The 23,391-nt window shown below is 40.4% G+C and overlaps 1 protein-coding gene across 2 annotated transcripts in view; it reads left to right on the top strand.

The window, feature by feature from the left end:
• dnah9 (dynein, axonemal, heavy chain 9) overlaps positions 1-23,391 on the top strand; it is a 163,700-nt gene that overhangs the window by 34,190 nt on the left and 106,119 nt on the right. For both annotated transcript variants that reach the window (XM_028030167.1, XM_028030168.1), the window contains 11 exons: positions 890-1,020; positions 1,127-1,253; positions 1,654-1,806; positions 2,271-2,396; positions 5,057-5,296; positions 5,508-5,668; positions 11,092-11,248; positions 12,514-12,618; positions 18,444-18,601; positions 18,779-18,917; positions 21,728-22,015. In XM_028030167.1, the coding sequence (XP_027885968.1) occupies positions 890-1,020; positions 1,127-1,253; positions 1,654-1,806; positions 2,271-2,396; positions 5,057-5,296; positions 5,508-5,668; positions 11,092-11,248; positions 12,514-12,618; positions 18,444-18,601; positions 18,779-18,917; positions 21,728-22,015 (1,785 nt within the window). The remainder of the gene's footprint in view (positions 1-889; positions 1,021-1,126; positions 1,254-1,653; positions 1,807-2,270; positions 2,397-5,056; positions 5,297-5,507; positions 5,669-11,091; positions 11,249-12,513; positions 12,619-18,443; positions 18,602-18,778; positions 18,918-21,727; positions 22,016-23,391) is intronic.

The raw sequence follows: 23,391 nt of genomic DNA, 5'->3' as shown, positions 1-23,391 counted from the left end.
TGCAGTGCAACCATAAGCATTAAGAAATCTAATTAGTGAACAAAGTCGATCTCAGTATAAGTCCAGGTGTTATGTGAAAGCTTCTGAAGTGTGTTGGAACTCATTAGTGTCATTTGAAAGTGGAGAGAAGGAAGCCATTTATAAAGGAACAAGGACGCAGCTGTAATGTGGAGGACGCTGCTTTGGTCAGATAAGAGCAAAACTAAACAGTTTGACCTCCATGGAAAATCCTGTGTGACAGAAACTGCTTCTCCCTCTAGACACACGATCATGACATTCAGTTGATAGAAAGCTGATGGTAAATACAGAGTAAACCTGTTGGAGACTATACAACTTGAGTCTCTGGGATGGAAGCTCATCTATTAGCAAGACACCAACCTGAAATAGAAGTTGGTTAAATAGCCTAAATGAAACAAATTCACGTGTTAGAATTAGAGGAGAAAGATAAAAGTCCTGAAGGATGCAGTTCAGACGCTCTCTATCTAATCTGACTGAGTTTGAGCCATTTTGCAAAGAATTGGCAAAAGTGTTTGTCCTTAACCTGTTTAAAAACCTTTGAAAAGACTAAACACATTTAAATCTGGGGTTGTAATGTGACAATCTGTGAAAGGTTCTTGGGGTATGGACACTTAAGAAAGGTTCTTTACATCTTTTTTAAGCTCTTGTGTGCGTTAGCCTGCAGCTTTTGCCATCACAGTATGATCCAAGAGTCCTCATTAGTTTGTCTTTCTTCTTAGTTTAGGAGTTGAGATTACACAACTTTTTAGTTGCCACCTGTGTAGAGATTGTTTCAACCCAGATGTTTGCTTCTTAAGGTTCCCTTGTCTTTTGTTTTTTTTTTTTGGGCCTGAAATCCTTTTGCCTTGTTCTCTGGTGAAATCCGTTGCAGGACTCCAGGCGCTTTGAAGGGATTGATGCTGATTTCAAAGAGCTGGCAAACTCTGTGCGTCAGACGCCTAATGTGATGGAGGCCACCAATAAGCCTGGTCTGTTTGGTAAACTGGAGGACATTCAGAGCAGGTGAGAGAGACGAAGGAATATTTGAAAGTGTGTATACACGGTTGGTATTTATAGTCCTTACACACAAACATTGACTGAGAACCTGTTAATTTTTTTTAATCTTCAGACTCTCTCTGTGTGAAAAAGCTCTGGCAGAGTATCTGGACACCAAGCGACTTGCTTTTCCAAGATTCTACTTCATTTCTTCTGCTGATTTATTGGACATCCTGTCTAATGGGACCAACCCTCACCAGGTTGCTTGTTTAAAAAGACAAAAAACTGCTTTCATGTCTTCTTGGAGTTTCATTTTAAAAACATGCATGGCACTCTGTATCAACTCCTGCTGGTACTTGTAAATGCATTCAGTGTCCACACAGGGGCAATGTTGCTCACAGGTGTGCAGATTACTTCCACCATCCACATCTGGACATTATGTTATATATTCTCACCTCACAGGGAAAAAAAGAAAAAGGCTAACAATGTGGCCGTAGTTTTCTCTTAGAGAAACTAAGCAGGCATGGAGCAGAATACGGGCCGTGCCCTTCCCTTACATTCACTGAACCGATGCATTTATACATGAGGCTGCAAAAATAAACAGAGTGTGAGTTGGGTGTAAATCAAGCCGGAGTTTATTGTGCCGGTGTGTTTGCTCAGGTCCAGAAGCATCTATCTAAGCTGTTTGACAACATGGCTAAGATGCAGTTTGAAGCAGATAAAGAGGGAAATCCTTCCCAGGCCGCCGTGGGCATGTACAGCAAAGAAGACGAGTATGTCCCTTTTAATCTGGCCTGCGACTGCTCCGGACAGGTAAAATAGTCCAGCTATCTTTTATTCATGCTATTGAAATTATGGTGCCATAACTTATGTATTTATCTAAATGCTGGGGACATTTATTGTCTGTATTCGTTACCCTGATTGTGACACCAGAGCTGTCAAGGATAAATATAATAGATGGGAAAATTCACTTACCTGCCATTTCCTCTGAATAGAACAGAGGAAATATACAGATATCAGAGACTGATATCACTGCATGTAATAAAGCAGACAAATGAAACTGATTCTGTCTTTGCCCCTGAGGTTTTGCATATTAAAACACATAACATCATTAATTTTCCATTACATGCTACAGTAGCTGCCTGATCCTATGTCCACTTGAACGCTTATAAAAGACCTCATTAGGGGCCAGTGACAAGACAGTCTCCTTTTATTCATTTAACAAACGTGTTAATGTTTGAATTTGTGGACCGGTTTGTTCTTCTGTCTCATTTTAGGTGGAAATATGGTTGAACCGGGTCCTGGATACCATGCGCTCAACTGTTCGCCATGAAATGACCGAGGCAGTGGCGGCTTATGAGGACAAACCCAGAGAGCAATGGTTGTTTGACTACCCAGCTCAGGTGAACGGGCTCAGTAAATGAACAAATAAATAATACTGATCACAGCAGTTGTTAATGGATGTGTGGAGCATTGCAACCACTAAAATTGCTTGGATAAAGCATTTGGAAGGCAATAAAACTTCAGGTGCATTAGATTAAAATGCAATGAAGCTTAGAGAGAGAGGTTTGGACTTTCTGAAGAAAAAGTGAGGACAATATGCACCATCAACAGGTGACATTGTTATAACTTTATTGAGAGTTATATCACAATGTTAAGTTTTTATAATAATGTACATCCCTACAACTGACAGCAGTTAACAGTGATGTATACAAGGACATTGTAAGCAAGACAGTAGGGGTAAAGTCCTGGTTCCATGGCTCTGACATTCCCTCTGGCTTGGATACAAGCAGCTATCTGGCACAAAACACAGTCCCAACTTACAAGTCAGCTCCCAGGTGTTGGAACTGGCCTTTGAGATCTGGCAAAACAACTATGGGTGACACTTGATGAATGAACTGATTTCCCATAGCTTAACTTGGCAAACATAAGAGAACTGGGTTGCCTGCAACATAAGGCAGGGTTTAAACAGATGGACACAGGACGTCACTGGTTGAGTTCACCCGACTCATTACCAGTGCTGTCCTGCAGTCATACCCCATGCTGTGAAGCCTGGATTTATTTTTGTGCCTTTAAAACATTGGCAAGATTAACTTTACATTCTACATCAGTGCCGCCCTACATGGATCTCATAATCATCAGTGGCACTGTGTCTGCCAGCCATCGGTTCATGCCTCCATGAAGGCACCACTCCATATCTAGCGGCCTTTGGCAGCGTACGATACCACATTGAACTGGTAGCCATTGAGAAACGTTGCTGAACAACATGTTGAAAACAGTCTAATAACTGTCTGAATTGCAAATACTTATTTCATGTGGATAAAACATTAGTTGATCTTCCTATGCTGTTGTCTGTCTTGAGCGAGTAGAGCCCTTACATTATATGTGTCAACCTTAGTTGTTAACCACTTCCACCATTGGATCACTGTGACATCTTTAAGGCCCTCCTCCAAATTGTAACACCTCTCAAACTCCTTCAGATGCCGGTAATAATGTCTAGTGCATTTATGCTGAACCTTCTGTGTCCTTTAATCACTGCTTTGATTGCCCAAGGTGACCCACGGTGCAACCACTCATGCCCTCTAGGGGGAGCTGTAGACATTCCAGCTTCTTGAAAATGCTTTTATTAACATACATATCATCATATGCACCAAATTACTTCTAAATCACACCATTGCTCCCGAGTCTTCACCACTTTTTATGTCAGAGTAGATTTTCCTTTATCTCAAGAATGATTTACAAACACAGCTAATAAATTTTGCTGACTTTTTTTTTTTCTTCCAGCTGAGTTAAAGTGATGAGTCAAAATAAGTATATGGTGTGTTTAGGACATCTGTACTCTATTAGGACTTTTTCAATAGCAATTATTTTGTGCTTTGGTGATAAAGCATTTAGATGCATACACTTAAAAAACTTGGTGTGGTTTTCATTTTATGGTTGCTTAAATATTTAAACCCATGCAGAACAGCAATTAAAAATATTGTTTTTGTTTAGACAATCTATTCCCCAATTCCCATAAACTCATTAGGCTCAATAACATTTATTTTTAGATGCAATTAAGTTGTTTTGATCCCTTTAGTCTATTATTCCCCAAAGCTTTTTCCAAACCCCAACAGAGCTATTCAAAAGTGTCCTTTAGAAAATGAAAAACTTTACAGATGCAAAAAGTGTTTGATACTATTCTTGTAATTTTGCATGCAGGAACCATACGGGGCATAAATAGTACATTGCCTGATTCATGTTTGTTTTTACCTGAAAATTATACATTATACTGAAACTCTGTAAGGTTTTACACATTGGACAGGCTATTTTGTCCAATGTGTAAAATGTTAAGGTATATTGCAAAGAAAGAAAAATGGGAACCATTTTTGTTTCTGCACTCAAGGATTCAGTATGGAATATGATTTTGTGTTTTTTGTCAAAAGTAAGTTTTCTTAAAACGTTTACACCCCATCATTTGGGATCACAAAGGAAGTATGAGGCTTCTGCACCAATTATATAAACATATAAACACCAAATTTGTTATTTCTCAGACTGCAGCCACAATACAGATTCACTGCATTCATTTGCTGATGCCACAGTACCTTACACATTTTTTTTCAAAATGGGGCCATCAAACTAGCGTAGCAATTACAAAATGGAAAAGTGTTTGACATTGAAAATGCAGAAGGAACCGTCAAAAAGTGTTTATGCTAAGTGAATAAACGGAGTTTAAAAGAGAGAGGAAAGAGACCAGAAGTCAATGTTGCTTTACATATTTTGTGGTGTCTGTGGATTTGCAATGAGGGTCCACAGCCAGAAGCAACTGCTATTTGGGGAGATCCCTGGCATGGAAAAGTTTGTGAACCCCTGCCTTACATCTTAGTCCAAACATTACAGCTTTTGGCTTTTTATATCCCAATTCAGAAGCATTTCTTCACATGAAATATGGAAATACTGGTTTGTTTTTCCTCTTTGGGAATCAGTATGAACCCTAGTGGATAAATGTATGTACATAAATCTGACTTTATCTGCTTAATATCCTCTCCTCTGATTCCTCCAATGTCTTAAAATCTCCATCCAGGTTGCACTGACCTGCACTCAGATCTGGTGGACTTCCGATGTGAACGTGGCTTTTGCCCGTCTCGAGGAAGGCTATGACAACTCCATGAAGGAGTACTACAGGAAGCAGGTATCCCAGCTCAACATGCTCATCTCCATGCTGATTGGCCAGCTCACACCTGGTGACAGGCAGAAAGTTATGACCATCTGCACCATCGACGTCCACGCCAGAGATGTGGTGGCCAAGATGATCAGTCAGAAGGTGAGAACAGCCTGGGGCATAAATCTGGCAAGCACACATTACTGTAAGCTGCCTCGCTTTCTTCAGAGGCTATTACTAGTAAGTAATATATTCAAGATATTCAGACAAGACATTAGCATAATTAGAGGGTGGAAATGCACAGATTATTTTGGGCTCATCTCAAGTGTTGGCAGCTTCTGGAAACTTTCTTCTTCTTGTCTCCTCTTTGAAGGTGGAGAATTCCCAGGCCTTTGTGTGGCTCTCTCAGCTGAGACATCGCTGGGACGAGAGGGACAGGCACTGCTTTGCCAACATCTGTGATGCCCAGTTTCTCTACTCGTATGAATATCTGGGCAACACGCCACGACTGGTCATAACTCCTCTAACAGACAGGTATAACCCTACCCCCCATCCTTGGCAAATCACGATGGTTTTGTTTCTTTTCTCTGTTTCTGACTGCGGTTGACAATGAGAAAAGTGTTCGAATTGCAGTACAGCTGAAGATCTCAGCCTTGCTCTGAACTTTAAATGGATTCACTGTTGAAAAAAGTTCAATCTTTTGATGATCAGACAGTTCACATACACTGACATAGCCTGGTAAAAACAAGCCCCTTGTTCTACGTTTTGCTTCGTACAGAGAGTCTGGACTCTAGGTCAAGGGAGTCCAAAGTCGGTCCTCGAGGGCCGGCATCCTGCATGCTTTAGTTCTCTCCCTGGTGGTAGTAACAATCTTTTCAGCATGTCAGTGTTCTACTTAGGCCTTCTAACGAGCCATCATTGGATCCAGGGAGAGAACTAAAACATGCCGGATGCCGGCCCTCGGGGACCAACTTTGGACACCCCTGATTTAGGCTGTGGAGAAATAATTGCTTGCTGGAGGCAAGGACTATGCTGAAGTTTTAAATTGTACCCAATCGCTAATGTTTGGCCGTAACATATGTAATGTGCCAGTTTGATGTGTTGACACTTACTGGAAATTGCCTGCACTGTAAACAAACATCCCCCATTGTGAAGACAGAAGAGCAGAGCCAAACAAGGCAGCTGTTAATGTCAATTCAACATGTGGAACCGTGACCAACATGGACTGAATGGCTTTGTTCACTTCCTCTTCTGCCATTGCTAAGCTACATTCAGACTACAATTCTAAAATAGAGTAAAAAATTGACGTCATCATTCACAGATTCTACAGGAAAAATCCAGCTCCATGGGAGAAAGCCCAGCCGGAGGACTGAGGGGAGATTATTGTGTAGGAATGCAATGACCAGACTAACACTGACACTGATATCCTGTTGAGTAGCATATATTTTATTTATTATTTTGAAAAATAAATAAATGCAACAAATTTGTTTTTCACTACCTGGTTTTCAAATTTATGCCACAAATACGAAAAATCGGTTTGACCTCTCGAAATCACTGTATTTTTATTTTTATTCTGATCAATTTTAGTGATTTAGATTTTGAACTAAAGATGGCTGACCATCTGCACCATCTGACTCAACAGATTACTTATTCCAACAGATTACTTCAAATGTTTGTATTTATTAACAAGATTTTGCCCCACGAGGTCTTGTTAAACTTTTGTCTATTAAACATTTAACTATGCAGCCAACATTTCTGTCAGGCATTAAAATAGGCAGCTGTCAGAAAATGTTAAGTTTCTAGTCCGATAACGTCTCCAAGCAAAGATGCTTGAAGTTAAATCTGTATGCACCAAACCCCTCAGAACAAGTCACAGTGGGCATGTAGCCAATAGCTTGTTTGTTCACACGCACATTTCTGCAGGAGGTCCAGGACACTACACAGAGATGAATACCCGTCTCCCGGACATCTTTGGCAAACAGTAGCGTTTGAATTTGTTTCCTGGCTGACCAGTGGTCCCTTTGAAGCCTGAACAAAGCGGAAACAATGGGCTTTGATGGTCACTTCAGCAGACGAGTAGCAGGACTTCACCATATGGTGCATGCCCTCACTGCACTACACAATTTGCTGCTGGGTTTTATTGCAACAATGTACCAGGAACAAGGAAGCAAGGTGTTCAAATCCTTTAGTTCTTGCTTTGAGAAAACGGATAAAGAAGGATTTTGGTGGATGATATTGCAATGCAACTTTTGTCATGCAGTCACTAAGAAAAAAAGAAAACGTTTCACGGACCTAATTCCGTTTGAAATCAGTGCAACGTCACTTTGATTGAAATTTGAAATGTTCTCAGCTTTTTGGCTTTTATGATTTGTAAACCTGAATTGCACAATTGTTATAGTTTGTAGTTTTTTAAACACATATCTACTTTGTAAAACTCAAATAGAAGCATTGAAGACTTTGGGGAGAGGGGAAAAATCAAACTATAGCATTGTTATGACTGTTTTTTGCTTAAACTAAAATACAATAAAATATTAAACCAAGCTCATTTATGTACTGAAGAATCTTCCAGTTTTTCCCTAGCTTCAACAAGAGGGATGTAGCCAACGTATTATTCTTTGAAAGAGTAATTAGGGCAAAAATAATTTAAGCTAATCGTTAACGGAGCATAATTCTATTAGCATAACGTCAGCCTTCACTCAATATTTGCTGCATTGTCTCCTGATCATTTTTCAAAATGTCTGAAATGTTTCCATTTCCAGCTCATACACGCAGAGTGACAAAGAGGAATGAAAGAAGAATGAGTCTAGCCAGAATACTGATTTATCGCAGTTACTTTTAAAGGCACTGTAATAAAACAAGTCACCTTGTCACAGCCTAGTTACGTTTCTTTGTCACATATCCAATCTGGCTTCACTTACTCTGTACAGCACATCCTCATCCAGCCATCCTGACAACTCATTGTGAGGTTTTTGGACAGATTTCAATGGATGCCCATAAAGCCTCTTGGCACTGGTATCTGGATGATACACTGTATACAGATGGGATCATTTGTCTTCTCTGAGCTCCTGTCTCTTGTTATGCTTTCCAATATTTCCCTCTCCCATACATCATCCATTAACAGGGGGTTAGTAAAAGCATGACTCTATTGATATTAGAGGAAAACCATTGTGTTTATTGGCCTGATCAATAAAGGTCTTATTGTCCCCGTCACCTCACTGCTGCTTTTCAATGAGAGTAAATGGACACACTGTTCGCTTTCAGTTCTGACAGATTCTGCGGGTGAAGCATTCAGTGGTTGTATTAATCAAGGGATAGTAAAATCACAGGAGCAGATTTTACTGTCATATAATAGTGATTGTGCTGACCCAAAGACGATGTGAGACCTGATTATGAGACGGTGTCAGCCCTGGACCTGGCGACGCTCTCTTAGCATCACTGAAAATGCAGACTTACAGTAATTCTGCCAAGTTGTAGAACAGAGAATCTTAATTAAACCAAAATGGACCACATCATCTCTCTTTCATTCCTTCACTTGAGACATTAGAACTACATTTTGTTTGTTTGTATTGTTTTGTCTTTAAAATGTTTTATCTGAACAGGATATTTTTCTGTCCACTCATCTCAATTAAATGGACACGGTTTATAATAAACTATTTAACATTAACTCTGTACTTTTTCCTGTTTTAAAGACAGTCTTTAAAATCACATCTGTTAGAATTAATCTTTTGGGGGTTTTTTTAGATTTAGAGCAAAGGGAGTGTCACAATGTGTGTGTGTGTGGGGGTGTGTGTGAGACAGAGGGCAGTCCCTGTTGCAAAGCTCTGCAGTTTCCAGGATTCAACTGATAATTCAAAACATAGAGAACATGATTATTAAGGTTTCTCTTGTCAGTGTATGGTATACTTTGCAAACAAGCCTTTTGTGCCAGATGCAGTTTTACCAAACCTGACTTACAATAAACAAAAACAGAGAAATGTAAAAAAAAAAGAAAAAGATAAAACCTGTCATGGTGTGGATGTATTAAAAACCTCATCTAATGACTCAGCAGTGAACACCAATATACATTTCCTTAAACATAAACAATAGATAATAGCGTTCAAAAAGTTTTCTTTTATCATTTTCTGCTTTTTAATTAAATATTCAGTGCTGCAAGCTGGTACTGGTATCACATAATGTTAACTGTAATGACTATGGGGTAACTCGACTACACAGAGAGTTTCATTGGTTACAAACCAAAAAAAAAACAAAAAACTGAGCTTTCCAAATCCCTGTTCTTTGTTAAAATATCAAACATTACCGAATTACAGACACTTCTGAATCTGTAATTGTCCAAGTGATGGAGTAAGAGACTTCTTGAGTTTGGTGAACATTCAGACTTTTAAAAGTGTGGTTTATCAGGGTTGTGACAGGAGAGTCATCTTGGCAGTGCCATTGGTCTTTGGTAGTCTTGTCTTTCACATCTCAAAAGATGTGAAAACGGGATACCCACGTAGGTAAAGACATACCAGCATGGTATAAAATTCTAGTGCATAGCGGTGTCCTGATTCAATCCATGGTTAATGCACAGGAGACATTCTATGGTAGATGTTGCTTAATACGTTTGACACCGAGCTAGTTTAGCCAACGTTCCATATTTTAAGTATTTGAAAAAGGAGGAAGCTGCTGCTGCTTGGTTGAACACACCATCTGATTTCAGATGAGACTTATTTGAGTGTTGGTATGACTGCGCAGATGGGCAAAGTGAAACACATGACTCAACACCTTCTTGTCAATCAATTGTAGGCAGAGCCCAGAGAGCCGTCGGTCTGTCTCTGGGTTCTTCTGTAAGCTTCGATCAGCTGTTTCTGAGTGAGCAGTGAGTCCTAGCGGGTCTTAGACCAGGTAGCTCTGATGTATGCGCTGTACCAGGACATCTCTCCCATGAGGGTGAGCTGCATAACAGATGCGACACATTCGACTTGGCTTAAATATCTCCGCAACCAGATCTCTCAAAGCCCAGATGGAGAAAGAAGCTGCTCCTAACTCAGGTTGTTATTGCCAAGTTGTTAGTTGATGCTTCATGAATGGGTAACAGTCAAAATTCAGAAATATTCAATGTGGACTTTCAGCCAATAGTCTACGGGAGTGTGGATAAAAGCTTGGAAAGAATTATTTGGCGAGTATAAAGAGCGATGTTGTTAATGCCTTCAAAATGAAGAATGTGTTCCAGTTTTGCCTCAGTTCAGTCACTTTCAAATCAAAAAGCAGAGGAAAAAGTGTTTTTCAAATTTTTTTATTAAGTGGGAAGGGCCTCCTACTGGCACAATGCTCCAATGGCACAGTGCTTGTTTCTATTCCTTTACAGTTTAAGATATCTAAAAAAAAAAACCAATTGTGTATCAAAGAGTAACTATCAAGGAGTTCCCTTTAGATCAGCCCTGACCAACCTCCCCTGTCCCTCTGGAAGAAGAGCATCTCAACAACATGCCGCCACTACTATGTTTCAAAATGGGGTTGCTTTGTCTAGGGTGAAGTTCTGTGTGTCTCTTCTCGAAAAGTTAAGTTTTGTTTTCAGAACACCATTTGTAGATCTGTTGTGTCGTCTACCGGGCTGGTGCTAAACTGTAAATGTGATTTCTAATAGCTTTCTTTCAACACCTGCTTTCTTCTTGCCAGTCTTCCATTTAGGGTAGATTTCTGGAGTGTTTCAATCATTGTCTTATTTAAGGCCTCACTTTTCAGATTTTTATTTGTAGAGAAGCCATGTGTTTTGTTTTTTTTCCTTTGAATCGTTACGCTCTTCTATAAGTTGATCAAGCACATGAAACATCAGTACAAAATGTAAGTTCATAGGGTGTGAGTACTTCCAGACTTCTAAAGAAATCTCAACTGAATGAGTGGCATTTCTACGCATGTCTCTGAGTTTGGGATGATTCACTTATCAGTCACGGCTTTGCATGCATCTCCTCTAAATTTAGATGCTACATCACTTTGACTCAGTCCCTCCACCTGACCATGAGCGGAGCACCAGCTGGGCCTGCAGGCACAGGGAAGACTGAGACGACCAAAGATTTGGGACGGGCCCTCGGCGTCATGGTGTACGTGTTCAACTGCTCTGAGCAGATGGACTACAAGGTGAGCAAACACAAGCCATGGATTTGCATTTCTTGTGCACATGCATTCATATTAGCACGTGTTTTGCATGTTGTTTTGCTTCCTGACCATTGTCAGCGAAATGCTATATATTTGTGATTAAAGTTATCTTTTGACCTTTACACCCTTTTCTAAATCCTTTTTTACAGTTCAGTTGCTGCTTTCTTAGGAGGTATTATTAAATTGCACCATGTTATAATTTCTTTGCAAAAAGCTTCATGTACCCCCAGCCTTCTTTGGCTTTTATTATGTCTTTAATGTGTTTTATTGCACACCCACCACAGATTGAATGGCTAGGGAAGATGCATATGCTCCGACCTCCCTCAGATGGGGGTATCGTAGCAGTGCAGAGGCACATACCACCCACCCCAAGCTGCGCATTGTACAGCAGGTTGTCAGTGGAGAGAAGTGCTAATGTACTCCAGGAAGACCACATGAGAAGCTGGACTCAGAACCTCGCACTGTTTGTCGTTTTTAGTTATGCACAGACACACAGCAGTTAGATTAGTCCTACAGTCGACTCGGCTGCATGCTCCTTCTAAGTCCAGGTGGTCTCTGAAGGGTTGTTCACTTTCTCTCATGTTGAATTCAGAGGCAAGAGAAAATGTGAGTGGTAGACGTTTTAGTTATCGTTTTTGCTTTCAGTGTCTGGTTTTATTATTGTGAGGTGATTTTTTTATATGGATCAGCCTTCTTTTCACGCTGCTGTGTAGATGGTTTGCTACACATCCTCGGCTGAATTATAAATGTTCCTCTGTCCACTTCACCACAGGTCTTATCAGTCAAAGGTCTGGCCAAAAGTGTTTTGGAGGGTTCCAAGCTGAGTGAAATTACCCAATTTATCTCCATGGCTGCTATGAAAACAAGCAAGCAAAACAACTACAAATTTTAAGAAAATACCCCTAGGTTAGCAGAAGAAAAATATACCAAGCGAAATGTATTCCTACTTCTTTGACTAGTGGACAAACAGAATTCTTGAAACCAGGTAACCCAGTAGGCAGGTCAAGAGTAAAGTTTTGGACTCGTTTAAAGCAGTCTTGTGTCCAGTGTCCACCTGCATTTCTGAAACTTAACAATAATATTTCTGTTAGTCTCATTTATTATTCCACCAAGATCAAAACAGACTGCTCACAAAGATTTTTTTCTTCAGCCTTTTCTCAGAAGTCTTATATGCCTTTTGAGTCACCAAGTGGCTCACTCGCCTACTCGACACGTCCATCTTACTCGTGTCTCTGTCTGTCCACCAGTCCTGTGGGAACATCTACAAAGGCCTGGCTCAGACGGGGGCATGGGGCTGCTTTGACGAGTTTAACAGGATCTCTGTGGAGGTGCTGTCAGTTGTAGCAGTCCAGGTAAGAACAACCCTACCTTGTTTCACCTTTGGTTACTTTTACATGAGGTAAAACGTGCAGCACATTTGCTGGGTTTTAAATAAGCCCCATCAAACTGAACTTAACTGAAGACTAAACCCTGAAGCTTGAGAAGGTCAACTTTGTTGCCGTTTAGGATGAACTGGTTTGTTCTTTGTCCACAACCTTACATAGTATATTGAAAGTATTTACACCAAGATTAAGGTAATATATATAGTACTCTTAAAATAATGTTACCTGGTCTTTGTAAGTAATTTAAAAGTACACTAACAAAGTGTAGTAACTTTGAAGGAGCTGCAGAGAGCCACAGCTCAGGTGGAAGAACCAGTTAGCAAGTCTTTTAGTCAAACATGGAAGACTTTGCTGTGGTCAAAACAGATCGTTTTTCTTTTGGTCAGCATAAAAAGCCCTGCTACTTCTGGAATGAACTAACTCTTCAAATCACCCTGAACACACCATTCCTAAACATGGGACAATCCTGGAAGAAAACCTTTTAGAGGCTGTGTTGGACCTCACCTTCGTGTCGAGGTTCATCTTACCTTAAACATGCAGCCATATTTATGTGTTGCAGTGGTTAGTTAAAGTCCAGATCTAATCTGTTACATAACTTAAAACCGATTCCCAGACAGTAAAATGAATGATTAGAAATGTAAGTCTTTAGATGTGCAAAACTGCAAGATAAATGCCTACTTATCTTCATACTTTTTAAAAGGAGCTTTTATAAAGCATTTACTTGGCCGGTTGGAAGGACTGAATATAAGTAGAAACTACATTGTGCAGATTTTTATTTGTAAAAATATAGAACATTCTGCATTACTTTCTTTTAATCCAACAATCAAGCACTGCTTTGCACTGTTTTTTTTTTGTTTTTAAATAAAGATCCAATAAAAGCATTGATGTTTGCAGCTGCAATGGGGCAAGAAGATGAAACAAGTGTTAGGACTTTTGCCAGACACTGTATTCCTTCAACATCAGCAATTTTAGCAAAATTTCTACAAAGCAATCAGGGCTTAATGGCAAAATACACAAACTAACAGCTGTACTCGATAACCAAATTGAGCAAGAACAATTTAAATAGTGCAACACAACTAATATTACAAGGTTTCATTAAATGAAGCGTGGAATGCCACTACATATTTGTAAAATAAAGACTCTCAGGCAGAGTGCTGGATTTTCTGTATGACCTCTGGAGATTTTTGCAACCAGCCACATTTCGTGTTTTTCAGCAGAAGTTAGCTTCTTTGTTATCTTGCAATGCATCGATTAGATCGTCCCCGTGGCTTCATAAGGTTCTCTGGTGTCTTCAAATCAAGCATGCAGTTACCTTCAACCCTATCTGTAAATATGTGCAGCACTGTCATAGCAAACCATGTACAGTTGATAATGTTGATTGCAATCATAATAGTGCAGATAATGGAGATGGCTTCCTAAAGCATTGTTATTCACCGCCAGACCCAACAGTCACTTCTTTGCCCTTCTCTCCGTCTCTCTTAAGCAGAGATGAAAGTCAAGCGGTCTTTCTCCGTAAACTGGGGAAGTCCACAGTACTTAGAGAATTTTAAAGTGCCAGAAGAATGAATAGGTGTTGCAGGGTGCAATAAATAATAAATCACGTTGGCTTAGACGTGGAAGAGCAGACCTTGAGAACAGAGGAGCATCAAATTCGCGCTGTGACAGCTGGCGGCCCGTTCCGGCACTCAGCCTTCCTCAGTGGAGCCAACGCAGAGTCATTTCTCCTCGGCGAGCACACACCTAGTCCATCGCTTGAAAATGGGGGGCAGCGAATATTGCACGGGGCCAAACTCCACTGCTGCTCGGGACGTCAAGAACAGGTGGTGGGACCGCTTCGACGTGGGACCAACACAGGCAAACAGAAGGCAGCCAGACATGACTTCATGAAGATAAATTGGAGAGGTTCTGCCTCTTATAACAATCTCCACAAACCTGGACTGCCGATTGTGACTTACACAAATCTTACATGCGACTAGGTCATAACACCTAGTTGGTGGGATATATTAGGTAGCAAGAAAACTTTTGCTGTCAAAAGAAAATAGGCAAGTCTTATAAAGGATACACTATAATGTCTGGGCAACTGAATCAGAGCATCTCCTAACTGCAGCTCTTGTGGAACGTCGTTACATCCCCTGGCTTGGTCTAGGGGACATAAGGGACTAACATAAATCTAGACAGTGAATGAGGAGTCAGGTTGGCATTTAAGGTGTTTATTTTCTGCCACGTTTTTAAGTTCTTTTCTGCACTGACCGATCGATAGCTTCGGGGAGAGCTCAAGACAACATAATAAAAGAAAACAACCCTAAAAGAAAAATAAAAGAAACTTGCCTAACTCCAGTAAAAGAAAAAAATACAGTCCTACAAACATAACCTACCTAACAAGCACATAAACAGGAGAAAACTCAGTCTAAACAAAAAGGCAACTCTCCCGTACAAAAGCAGTCCAACCAAAGTTGCATCATTCAGTTCAAGAACAAAGGCAATTAAGCCTGTACAACAACAGGGGTGTATGGCAGTCAAGTGGCCCTGAAGTCCAGCTTCACAGTCATTAAATAGTGCACAAGTAATTGATTGGATTGAGACCCAGGAAGATGTGCCCAATCTCAGGGGCGGAGGCGGAGCCTAGGAGAAGACACAAGGCAGTACTTCAATAAAAAAGCAGGTGTCAGTATGTTAAATAAGAAGTTGAACAAAAGAACAGAGGTAGGTCACCAACATGGTAATCAATGCTCATAGAGAGCAAAGTCTGGTTAAAGTGATCAGATCCAACACATGAGCGATTCTACCCTAAATTGCTGAAGAAGTTAATGCTGCTTCAATAAGCAGCATATTCAACATAGCACAGGTCTTTTGCATAATAGGTCAAATAATAAGTGTCAGAACTGAACTGTGGAGCAATTAAGGTAGGTAGTTTAGTCTGATGAATCACTCTCACATTGAGTGATTCATATGGGTGGGTGCGTCCCGAAGAACTGACTGTTCCAGGATGCACCATGGGAAGAAGGCACTATCAAGCCAGTGGATGCAATATGATCTGAGAAATATTCTGGCGGGAAACCTTCGTGCTGCCATTCACCTGAATGTTCTTCAGCAGGGTAGTGTGACCTTCCGCGAGTACAATTAGAGATCTGAGGTGTTGACCTCTCTTGCAAATTACCTTGATCACAATCCAACTGACAATCTGTAAGATGTGCCGTAGAAACCAATTCAATCCATGGAGGTTTTACTTAACACCTTGTAGGACTTGCATGAAATCCTGCCATACTCTTGATGCCAAACATATCAGTGTGCCTTCAGAGGTCTTTTGAGACTGTAAGACTTAGACAAATCAGTCAAAGATGTTCTTAGGTTTGCAAAAGAGGACCAAGTACACTATCAGACAGACGGGCGTGAAGTCATTCCTGATCAGTTTACATTTGATTAGATAAATCAGAGAGCAAACCCCACAAGATCAAACATTTTTAGTTTGTTTTCTTAAACTTCTTGCAAGTGTATTTTTTTTTTTTTTAAATCTTTTTCACCTCTGTTGAGTTTATGTCCTGTCATTTGACATAAATGCACAAACGTTTTGCTTGTGTGTGGGGGTGTATATGTGTGTGTGCCACAGCTGCACTGTTTGTTTTTTGCATCCCCCCTCCCTCTCTCTGTTGTGTTGGTATGACTGAACGATCTGTAGTCGACTACTCATCCATGAAGAGATGTTCCTTCTCTTTCCAGCTGTCAACTCGCTATGCTCTTTAACCACTCACATGTTAAATTCATAAGCAGGGATTCACAGTTTTAGGCGCAGATATAGAGAAAGTTCAGCCTAATAACTCATTTAGTCATGATTTAGACGCTCAGAGAGCCTCAGGAGCTCATCCATCCAGTAAACCCTGCTTGATAGGACGTTCACATTTGTGATAAAATAGTGAACATTTATCTGTATAAAAAATAAGGTTGTGCCGCATAATAATTTGACATGCTGTAACAGACTGACTGTGGGACATGCTAATATTAATGCGATGCTAATAAGTGGGAACTGAGTGTAGTTTTTGCTGTATTAATTAATATCTTATTTCAATCAACGTGTGAGTTGCTTCCATAATGAATCAGCAGTGTCAGACGGGTTGCTCCATAAATTGAATTCACTGCAAATGTTGCTAGCAGGTCCTAACATGAATTTCCCAGTGTTTTGTGCACCAGTTTTGGTTCCTGTTCCCTTCTTCTACACACCAGTCTGGAAATGTCATCTAAGTTGACTGAGGGTTTGGCGTTAAAGATGGCTAGCTTATCTGAAGTGGATAATCAGCACATGCAGCACTTTGCAAAAGTAATCACACAAAATGCCTGTCTTTGGATACTTTTGTAAGTCTCTGTACATCTAAAACAGATGGGTATTATTTTACTTTTAGTAACAGATTTAGAGACACATTGGTAAGAAATACTTAAGAAAATGTATGACAATTTTGGATTCTAGAAGTATCGGGAACATTTCTCCTAAAGTACCCTGTAAGTCCCCCAAAATTTCCTTGAAAGTAACTTTTAGGGGACCTGAAAGGATCCTGAAGGGAAATACATCAGCGACGAACAGTATCCCGCATCTAAAAATACACTACTGTTATTTTATAATCTGTAGTAGGAGTGTCTGGCCGGTGGACATGTCTACAATGTCTTCTGCTCAATGATCCTTTTCGAACCCATTCCATTTAGAAATGTACCCCTCTTTCATTAAAACCATCACTGGTTGCAGATTATCTGGTATGTCTCTCTAGCACAATAGTTTGTATTAAAGGTGCTAACTATTATCAGTGCATGCCTTAACCTAACCTAAACCAGATTCATTCTTTAGTTTTAAACTTAATCCATAACCCAAAAACAGCACTTCTCACACCTCTTTTCTGACGAGGAAGGCCCAACAAAGACTCTTTTTCCTCAGGAAACTGAAAAGGGCTGGACTCCCTGCTCACTTGCTCAAGTAGTTCTCTAGCTGTGATTGAGCGCATCCTCTGCCTGTGTCGTCTGGCAACTGCACAGTCCAGGACAAAAGGACATGGCCAGTGGATTGTGGGGAGTAAATTGCCAAACTTGGACCTACTATATGCTGGCTGAATGCAAAGGAAGGCCAGTTGTGTTGACCCAACCCATCCAGAACATAAACTGTTTGTACCTCTACTGTCTGGAAAACGGTACAGATACATAAAGACAATAAGCATTCGGTTTAGGAAAAGCTTTTTCTCAAGAACTGTGAAATCGACCTGTCCACCTTCCATCCTGCCCCCCTTCATACACACTCACACCCATTTGTTGCACCCCAAGGACTGATTATGACTACTTATTTATCTATTTATCACTGAGAGTGCCTCTCTAATTTTGCCATGCTGTAGAAACATGACGACAAATAAAAATCTTATGTTTTATGTCTTATGAGCCTGGGCTTTGGACCTCATAAGGAGAAGTCAGCTCCCACAACATAGTATTTGTTGGGGAAAAATAATTCTTACAATGTATCAAATGCAAGGACATAAAATACTTAAAAGGAACTACAATCTCCAGTTAGACAGTCATGCATTGAATTGGACTGTGAGAAGAAATCTAAGCACTTAACCCACACAGATACAGTTTTAACGTTTACATGCAAACCCTACACAGAAACAACCTCAGCTTAGATTTGAGTTTCTATTGTAAGACGGCGGAACAGGGTCACCCTTCAGACCATCATTTTCACAATAAATGTGACTGATATTAGACCGTTTTTAGAGATGGAAAAAATTGCATGTTTTGTTTTTTGCTCTTCGCATCGGCTGTGCATGCAGGTTAAAAGCATCCAAGATGCCATCCGTTATAAGAAGCAACGATTTAACTTCATGGGAGAGGAGGTGAATCTTTGTCCTTCAGTCGGGATCTTCATCACAATGAATCCTGGTTACGCCGGGAGAACGGAGCTTCCAGAGAACCTCAAGGCTCTTTTCAGGCAAGTCTAAACCAATCCTAAGTCCACCCACTCTATGGATAACATCTATGAGATCAGATTGTTTATCCTACCCGGTTACTGAAGCCGTTAATGCAATCCTGGATAGTTTAAATGGTGAAATAGGAGCTGAAAGACCAAAAATTAAAGCACAGAGCCTTTTTGTGTGTTTGTCCACAGACCTTGTGCTATGGTGGTTCCAGACTTTGAGCTCATCTGCGAGATCATGTTGGTGGCTGAAGGCTTTGTAAATGCCCGGATTCTCGCCAGAAAGTTCATCACCCTCTACACACTGTGCAAAGAGCTGTTGTCCAAGCAGGTATTACCTTTTGCCCTCAAGGTTTGGCTGGAAGACATCAGAACCTTTTAACATTATTACTGCATGTACCATTTAATTTAAGTGAATAAATAGCCTCTTCAGTAATTCTTAAGAGTATGAATATACATATAAAAAATTATACGTTTGTTTAAAATCCCGAAATTTCAAATGAGAAAGTTATCTACAGCTTTACATATTTCACCATTTTGTGCAGTACAATCTTGGGAAATTTAACATTAATAGGATTTAGCTAATCCTGTCCAAATTCAGCCTAAGCAAAGTTCAAGTTCAAGTTTTGTTTGCCAAGTTTTAAGTTTTGTTTGCCTGTTTAATGTGGTCCAAATTCAGCTTTCGCAACAGCTTTTAAGAAACAAAACATCAATGAATTTCTTTATGTAGATGTCTTTTCACCTTTCACTTTTTAAACATATCTCCATGTTGCTTTGACGTAAAGCAAAGTTGTCCTTCCTGTGTCCTTTTGGCAAAGATAGTCTTGGGGTTGTGAATAAAAGAAGTGGCAGTGCTAAGAAAGCTGTGCCAAATTTCTTTAGGGCTTAAAACTGAGAAGGAAATTAATCTTTTCCTATCACTTAACTCAACATGATACTGTGAGATCTACTTTTAAAAGGTTAAAAATGAACTACCGTGTTAAATTGGAAGAATAAGCTAACAACTTTAAAAAGTTAGAAGTTGAAGTTTGGGCAGGATCCAATTCTCTTCTCTGTGGTTTGACAGATGTACGGCTTCAAGCAAGGTTTATATTAGATGCTGGCTGAATCTGTTTGCTCTGTCTGAGTCTCCTTTCTTTGATTTCAACTCTTCTCATCGCTGCTTAATAAATGTTAATTTAACATGATAGAAATGTGCCAAATGAATTGTGAAACATAACTTTTGCAGTCTGATATTGTAGAACTTATTCTGATTTAATTATAAAACAAATGTGTTCAGAGAGTTATGCGTCCTGTGTGCAAATTTTCATGTACAGTACAGAAACGTATTTTGGTTCTTGCTTGTCTTTCTGAGGGGAAATATAAAGATTTAGGTTATAGTATCACATAGTTTTCAAAATTGGAGCAAATTAACCAACATTAGATATTAATGTTGAAATCAATTCTGGCAAAGATGTCTTAAAGAATTATGATCTAGAGTAAAGCTTCCACAGTCGCAGAAAGAATTAAAATACGAATTGTTATGCTTCCTTTTCCCAAAGAGTGATAATATTCTATTCTGGTAAAATGTACATTTACTCGTAACAAACTTAGCTATTCTTCAGAAATGGGACACTAAAATACTTGCCTTTTTGAGCGGGAGAAACAAGATGATTTACAGAAGGTCAAGTAAATGTTTCCTGTTAATTAGAATACAGTATTTTACCCTTTATGCTTTTTAAATGGCCACACTGGGAGGTTAACAAGCTGCTATTACCTGGGTTATAAGTGGGGCTAACTAGCTGCAGTCAGCTAATTAACAGACATGCAGCTCATAGCTTGTCAACTCCACATTACCTTGATGAAAGGTGAGCGGTTGGTGCTACTTCAGTTTACACACCACGTCGTTGAGTGTTTTTGATTTCTTTTCCCCCAAAAAAACCTTCCCAAAAAAACTGAATTTGTCTTGTAAACCAGTGGTCTCCAACCTTTTTATTACCGTGGACCGGTCAAGACTTGGCAATTTTGCTGCGGCCCGGGGTGGGAGGGGTCCGGGTGGGAGGGGCCCGTCAGACGTGTCAGCTGTCTGACACGTCTGATGCAGACGTGTCAGATAATGCTTCTGCATTTGGTGTTCCCGCTGAAGCCTTTTTTGGGAGTTTTTTGCCTCGATTTTTCCTTTACGACAATCCTACATCGTCCTACAGTGTGTGGTGTGTTACGTGGTGGTGTGTTGAAATTCGGCCGACAATCCTTAAATTGTGTGAACCAGACCTAAAACTCACAAGCTCTACTCCTCTCATCTCATCTTAACCACTGCCCTAACGCTCTCTGACTCTGGTTGCTATGGTAATGTTTACATATCCCTCCAAAATAAGATAGAGATGCGCCACAAAAACCGAATATTTTACTTTCATGAAAATTTTAACTCTCTAACGACTAAAGGGAGCCCTGAGCTTGTTTCTCTGCAACCAGACGGTCCCATCTGGGAGTGATGAGAGACAATGACACCCGAAGTGTTGCTTATGCATAGGGTGCTTGGTCTCTAGTGGCGAAGCAGTTTGAAGCTTCATTCCCTCATTAACAAGCCAATCACCATATCATGCAGAGCGGGCTTAGAATGTGGGAATCACTTAAATCCATTCTCCTGTCTTTTCTCTGGGCCTTTTTCCCATTGCAAAGAAATTTTCCAAAGACATCTGATCTGTTTCTGACTCATTTTGCTGCTTGTGAGCTCAATGTTGGCGCGCAAGAACCGAGCGAATCCGGTTAAAGGATTTTCACAATAAAAGATCCTCCAGACTCAAATAATACATAAAACGAAAATATTTAATCATTACTTGTGCGGCCCGGTACCAATTGGTCCACGGACCGGTACCGGTCCGCGGCCCAGGGGTTGGGGACCACTGTTGTAAACTACAAAAACTAGCTTTCTAGCCTTCTAAACGTTGACTGGTAGTGGGGGAGAGTGAGAGCTGTGTTATTGTATACTATGGCCACTGTAACACATTCTCTCTCAATAAAACTATTTTTGATTGTAGGAACAGTATAAGCCATAAGTTTTAACACCTTGGTGTATCTTGATGTCACTACCCACCTTATGCCTCCATCTAATCCATACATTTTCCTCTACTTGCACCATTCCCCTGACCTTTTCTGCAGGACCACTATGACTGGGGCCTCCGAGCCATCAAGTCAGTGTTGGTGGTGGCTGGCTCTTTGAAAAGGGGAGACCCAGGACGAGCTGAGGACCAAGTACTCATGCGAGCTCTGAGAGATTTCAACATCCCAAAGATCGTGACTGAGGACATGCCCGTTTTCTTGGGCCTGATCGGAGACCTTTTTCCTTCCCTGGAAGTCCCCAGGAAGAGAGACCTGGACTTTGAAAAGCATGTAAAGCAATCCATTCTGGACCTGAAGTTGCAGCCTGATGACAATTTTGTTCTCAAGGTACACAGTTGAAACGGCCATGATGGTGTATGCTGCTGTTGATTCCATTTTAATTACACCTAAAAGAAAATATTGGTCTTTGGGAAATTTGACACTAAATTATATGTGAAGGAAAATGTAATTAGATGCTGTCCGAGATGTACAAACATAGTTCCCAAATGCAAGTTTCATCTTTAACAATTTGGCAGATATTACACTTGCAGTGCTTTCATTTAGATTTATCCTGGTTCTCTCCAAAAGCTATTTTCCTCATGTCATAATGTTCCACTGAGAAATACACATTAGTGTCAAACAGGACTGCAGCATCGGGATGAATTGGGCAAATATTGCCGAAAGCCGGTTGTTAGCTGCAACGAGAGTTCAGGTGCCGGAGCTGACGACCTAATTCCAGTCATTATGTCACACATAGAGCGAAATACACACACACCCAATGGAAGGAGCTATGTGTCAGAAACAAGACTGCACCGGACCAAGGGAAATAAGTGCAATCTGCCGCAGGTCAAATAGACACGGGAATCACATAATAACACTCTATCAACGGAGGCTGGCGCTGCACCACACCACTTAACCCTGACTCTGAGAGATGGCACAGAAATAAACAAAGAGCAGAGAGAGAGCATGGCAGAGTAGTCAATAACAAGCTTCCACCCTCAGAGCTTGAACTTTTCCTGTCTGTTTTTGGATGCCCAACCTTTTGATTTCAGTCTAAGCAGAAGAGACCCAATGTCTTTAGCATTAGCCTGGGCTAGCATCAGGCCTCCCTAGATCAAAGCGCTAATCAGGCCAGGCCTTTGAGAGCGCTGAGCCGCCTGCGTTCCAGTTGAATGGATGGGGAGGAGGAACCGGGTCGATGGCATTGATCATGTAGAGCCATCTGTGTGTTTGAGAAAAAGTGGGGAAAGAAACCATTCTGTCTTTCATTTTCTCTCATGCAGTCATTGTTCCTCTCCCTGTGGTGTCACTGAAAATGCTAGATTGCATGAACTCCAATCTGTGGGGTGAAAGAAAAGAGACAGACTAACAAATCTTGGATGGATTGCATTTTGGCTAACATACACCATTTTAATAAAGTACAGAATACTATACCATCCAACTAAACTTGCTTTATTTGGAGCCTTGTTATCAACACCTGTTAGACAGGAAACAAAAGTCTTTGTAAGTGGTTCTTCTCAGACTGAATTCCTTATTAGTTACATACAGACTTAATTGTATATTACGTGGCATTTAGTATTCAGTAGTTATCAGGAACATGGCTGAGTGTGTGCATCATATATGGTGACCTCAGTCTTTGTGGTGGATGATTGTTTTCATGACCAAGATATTCTGGCATCATCTTCTGTTCCAAATTGTCTCTCAGCTGTTGGAAGTCTCAGGAT

This window comes from Xiphophorus couchianus, chromosome 10 (genome assembly GCF_001444195.1).
Source record: "Xiphophorus couchianus chromosome 10, X_couchianus-1.0, whole genome shotgun sequence".
NCBI lineage: Eukaryota > Metazoa > Chordata > Actinopteri > Cyprinodontiformes > Poeciliidae > Xiphophorus > Xiphophorus couchianus.
The sequence above is the reverse complement of the archived record's forward strand: the minus strand, read 5'-3'. Positions and strand labels throughout refer to the sequence as shown.